This window comes from Penaeus monodon, chromosome 39 (assembly GCF_015228065.2).
Source record: "Penaeus monodon isolate SGIC_2016 chromosome 39, NSTDA_Pmon_1, whole genome shotgun sequence".
Classification (NCBI taxonomy): Eukaryota; Metazoa; Arthropoda; class Malacostraca; order Decapoda; family Penaeidae; genus Penaeus; species Penaeus monodon.
In genome coordinates, this window is record NC_051424.1 from 28,770,769 (window position 1) to 28,775,768 (window position 5,000).

Below are 5,000 nucleotides of genomic sequence, written 5' to 3' on the forward strand. Positions count from 1 at the left end.
AGGAGCTAAGCTGATGAATAAATAGATAAGTAAAGTAATTAACAGAAGTTGTTAAAACCAGTAGATTAAAAATAGAAAAAAACAAAAACGAAAACAAAACACAACATTTATCATGGGAACGCGAAAAAAATATAAATAGCTAAAGAGGCAAAATTATATGGAAACAAATGTAAGCAGAAAGAAAAAAATATTCTAACAAAATATTTAATTAATTGAGACTTAACTGCAAAACTTGCATACCAAGTATATAAATTGCATAAAACAACCAGATTTTTTTTAAGTCGTTACAAAACTTAATAGCCAACTTCAGAAGCTTAATAAAAAAAAAGGAAAAAATGAATAAAGAAATGCATTAATTGATAATAACATACAGATATATATAATTACATACAAATAATATAAATAATTAAATATTTATATTATCATGGTTATTATTGAATACACAATTATCAATTAATCAATAAAAATTAAATCCAGCTAATATAAATAACCGAGAGACATAAACAAATAAACAAAAAGAAAAAAGTAAATAAGCCCGTTACTAACCTGGGTGAGTTCGAATACCTGCTCGCCGTCTGCTGCTGCTGCTGAGACGAAGACGAAGCCGAGGACGTGCTCTTGGGTTTGCGCTTTCTGGTCTGGATCGGCCCTTCCTTCTTCATGGTCAGAGGCCGGTTCACCTGAGGGAGGGAGGGGAGAGTGAGGGAGGACTGTGAGGGAGGGAGGGGGAGAATGAGGGAGGGCTGTGAGGGAGGGAGGGGGAGAATGAGGGAGGGGGAGAGTGAGGGAGGGCTGTGGGGGAGAACGAAGGCGGAGGGAGGGAGTGAAGGAGTAGGGTGAGGGAGAATGAGAGCGGAGGGAAAAAGTGAAGGAATAGGAAGAGAAAATGATGGAGAGCTGTAAGGGAGACTGAGAGAGGGCTGTGAGGGAGAATGAGGGAGAGCTGTGAGGGCGAAGTGGGAGAGAGAGAATGAGGGAGAGCTGTGAGGGAGGGTGTTGGAGGTGGAGATTTATTTTTATTTATTTATTCATTTATTTATTTATTTTTTTTTTCAATTATTTATTTATTTATTTATTTTTTGAGTGGGTATTTTTTGGCTTCAGTTAAACCCAGGCAAGGGAGTCCACAATCCAGTGGAATGTCCCGTGTCGGTCCCAAGCCCGGATGAATGGGGAGGGCTGGCGGCAGGAAGGGCATCCGGCTGTAAAAACCATAGCTTCAATCATGAACAGGTGCGTAAAAGAATTTTGGAGAGCTTGGCTAATTTGTTCGTTTTTTTGTTGTTGTTGTTGTTGTTGTTTTGCTTTCTGCCGTTCCCCTCTCTCTCCCTCTCTCTCTTTCTTCGTCTGTCTTCTGTTCTGTCGGTCTCTTTCGTCCTGTCTCTCTCTCTTTCTCTCTCTCTTTCTCTTCTCTACTTATCTCCTCTCTTGAACTCTTTCTCCCCCGCTCCCTCCCCCCCCCTCCCACTCTACCTTTTAACCTATCTACCTACCCATCTCCGTCTTACATCCACACCCAATTCCTCCCACCCTGTCTCTTCTTCTCTCCCTCCCACCCACCCTCCCCCTTCCTCTCTCTCATTCTCTCTCTCTCTCATTCTCTCTCTCTCTCTCTCTCTGTCTCTGTCTCTCTCTCTCTCTCTCTCTCTCGCTCTCTTCTCTCCTCTTCTTCTCTCTCGTGTCTCTCCTCTCTGCTCTCTCTCTCTCTCTCTCTCTCTCTCTCTCTCTCTCTCTCTCTCTCTCTCTCTCTCTCCCTCCCTCTCCCTCTCCCTCTTTCTCACTCTCTCTCACTCGGCCTCTTTCTCTCTCTCTCTGCTCTTCCCCCTCTCTCCCTCCCTCCTCTTCTTCCCCCCCCCTCCTTCCCTCTTCTGCCCTCCCTCCCTCCTTCCCTCTTCTGCCCTCCCTCCCTCCTTCCCTCCTCTTCTGCCCTCCCTCCCTCTTCTGCCCTCCCTCCCTCTCAACCCCAGTGTACAAACATCTCTTCAGGATTTCATATCAGAGGATCGATCGCCCCGCCGCATTTCCTGCCATCCTACCGTCTTCAGACACCGATCCACACGCCCTCCCTTCTTTATCGAAACCAATCGAAACCCGCCCTCTAATCTGCCCCAATCACAGCCTCCTCCCTCCCGATAAAAAAAAAAAAAAAAAAAAAAATCAGATCGTTAAAAAAAGTAGGATCACCGAGGCGAAATTGAGACATTTTTAGGCGAAAGGGGAAAAAAAAGAGACACCCCCCAAAAAAAAGCCCCCCCTCAAAAAAAGAAAATAAAAAAAAAAACGAAGAATAGAAACAACCGGCATTTTTTTCCCCTGCCGAAAGGTCATCAAAGCCTGCCATCTGGTGACTGGACGAGACACTATCAGCGAGGACGATCTCGGGAGGCCTCACTTCGCGTGATACATTAGGAGACAAACGAGCGGGAAACGATACATCAGCGCCGTAACGACTGCCTAATGACCGCTAAATGGCTGGTTGACGATTGGACGAGGGTAATGGGGGGTAATGGGGGGCGGGGAATCAGGGGGGAGGGAGCAGTGGGAGAAGGTGGTGGGGTTGGGTGGTTGGGGAAGAGACGAGAGGGGGTGTGGTTTGGTTTGTGTGTGTGTGTGTGTTTGTGTGTGTGTGTGTGTGTGTGTGTTTGTGTTTGTGTGTTTGTGTGTGTGTGTGTGTGTGTGTTTTTGTGTGTGTGTGTGTGTGTTTCTTTGCATTGCAATGTGTTTTTTTCTATAATGTTTTAATTCTTGTTTTCTGTGTTTTTACTCTTTTTTGTTTGGTTTCTTTGAGGACACTAAGGTTTATAAATTATCCATTCCGCACAGTGTGTGTGTGTGTGTGTGTGTGTGTGTGTGTGTGTGTGTGTGTGTGTGTGTGTGTGTGTGTGTGTGTGTGTGTGTGTGTGTGTGTGTGCGTGCGTGCATGCGTGATAAAAATGTATAAATATATTGATATGTAGAGGGTATCCGCTTCTAATAAGAAAACTGATGAAATAAGATATAGAAAGACTCTCTCCCGGCTCTCTGTCTCTCCGTCTTTCTCTCTCTCTCTCCCTCTCTCTCTCTCTCTCTCTCTGTCTCTCTCTCTCTCTCTCTCTCTCTCTCTCTCCTTCTTCCCCCTCTCCTTTCCCCCTCTCCTTTCCCCCTCTCCTTTCTCCCTCCCTGTCCTTTCCTCTCCCCCTTTACACGCCCACCGATTGCGCAGGCCTAACCCCCTCCCCCCCCTAGTGTCCGGCCATCCATCTCCTCGTAGCAGCGTAACTATTTCCTCTCCAGAACATTCTTCGAAATCTGTGACGCCGAAGCATTGAGACACAACTTCCGGTTTTGATATCATTCCGAAGGGTGAGAATGGGGTGGCAGGGAGGGTGGAAGGGTGAGTGGGTGGGTGGCAGGGAGGGTGGAAGGGTGGAAAGATGGGTGGAAAGGTGGGTGGAAGGGAGGGTGGAAGGGTGGAAAGATGGGTGGAAGGGATGGTGGAAGGGTGGAAAGATGGGTGGAAGGGTGGAAAGATGGGTGGAAGGGGGAAAGGTGGGTGGAAGGGAGGGTGGGTGGAAAGATGGGTGGAAGGGATGGTGGAAGGGTGGAAAGGTGGGTGGAAGGGAGGGTGGAAGGGTGGAAAGGTGGGTGGAAGGGTGGAAAGATGGGTGGAAGGGAGGGTGGAAGGGTGGAAAGGTGGGTGGAAGGGTAGAAGGGTGGCAAGGAGGGTGGATGGGTGGGAGGGTGACAGGGAGGGTGGGAGAAGGAAAGTGGGTGGAGAGAGGGAGGGCGGATGGGAGGAGAGGGAGAGGAAGAAGGAGAGGAGAGAGAGAGAGAAATGGAAAGGGGGAGGATGAGAGGAAGAGGAGAGGGATAGGAAGATAGGGGAGAGAAAAGACAGAGGGAGAAAGAGAGTTGGAATGAGGGAAAGGAAGAGGAGAGAGGGGAAGAAGATTCGAGAGGAAGGAATAAGTAAGAAGAGGAAAGAAAGAGAGGGAAAGGGACAAGCGGACAAGAAAAAAAGGCATAATGCAAAGAAAGAGGGGAATGATAAAGAATAGTGAAAACATAGAGAAATGCACACAGAATATAAAAATAAAAAGTGCAAATCTTAAACATTCAAGGTTAAAGAACAAGAAATGTTGAAAGGGTTATAATGAAATATAATCAACCAAAGGAATAAATGAGAATAAAGAAAATGAAAGATAAATAGGACATAGGAACCACCCGATTATCAAAAAATAAATAAATAAATAAATAAATAAGAATAAGAATAACAATAGACCAGAAATAAGAGAAAATATTTTTATTTTATTTTTTTCTCATTTTCTCGTAATCTCATTCTCTCTTCTATCCCTTTTTCTTTTCCTCTGCCTTTATCTTTTTTTTTCGATCTTTTTCTTTTATTCTTTCTCTCTCCCTTCATCTCTCTTTTTATCCATCTCTTTCCTTCTTTCTTCCCTCTCCCACTTCCATCCTCCTTCCTCTCCCTTTATTCCATCCAAACCCGCCCCCTCCTAAAAAAAAAATAATAATAAATAAATAAATAAATAAATAAATAAACAAACAAACAAACAAACAAAGCCGCCCCGCCCCCGCAATAAAATAATAACAATAATAACAATAATAATAATAATAATAATAATAATAAGAAGAAGAAGAAGAAGATAATAAATAAATAAACAAGCAAACAGACCGAAATCAGCCCGTCCCCGCGGCGTGCAGGGCGGCGAGAGGGCGCAGGCCGTGGCGAGGGCGCGGGTGACTGCGCCCCCGCCCCGCCCACCGCAGCGGTAGATCACGCCCGATAACTCGCCCGCCCACCGCCAGGGGGACAGGCGACAAAGCTACACGATAGATGGCTCTGTTATTGGCCGCCATTACCACCCTCGGTCTTTTTACGTCTTTATCGCTGGACATTCTCCTCGGTGGGCACGGAGTGGGCTGGGCACGGTGTGGGCTGGGCACGGTGTGGGCTGGGCGCGGAGTGGGCGCCGCGGGTTTCGTTTCGCCGGGTTCGTCTT

The 5,000-nt window shown here is 46.2% G+C and overlaps 1 protein-coding gene across 3 annotated transcripts in view; it reads right to left on the reverse strand.

The window, feature by feature from the left end:
- Positions 1-5,000, reverse strand: part of LOC119597620 (GATA-binding factor 5-B-like) — a 71,383-nt gene that overhangs the window by 429 nt on the left and 65,954 nt on the right. For all 3 annotated transcript variants that reach the window (XM_037947213.1, XM_037947212.1, XM_037947211.1), the window contains exon 9: positions 547-680. In XM_037947213.1, the coding sequence (XP_037803141.1) occupies positions 547-680 (134 nt within the window). The remainder of the gene's footprint in view (positions 1-546; positions 681-5,000) is intronic.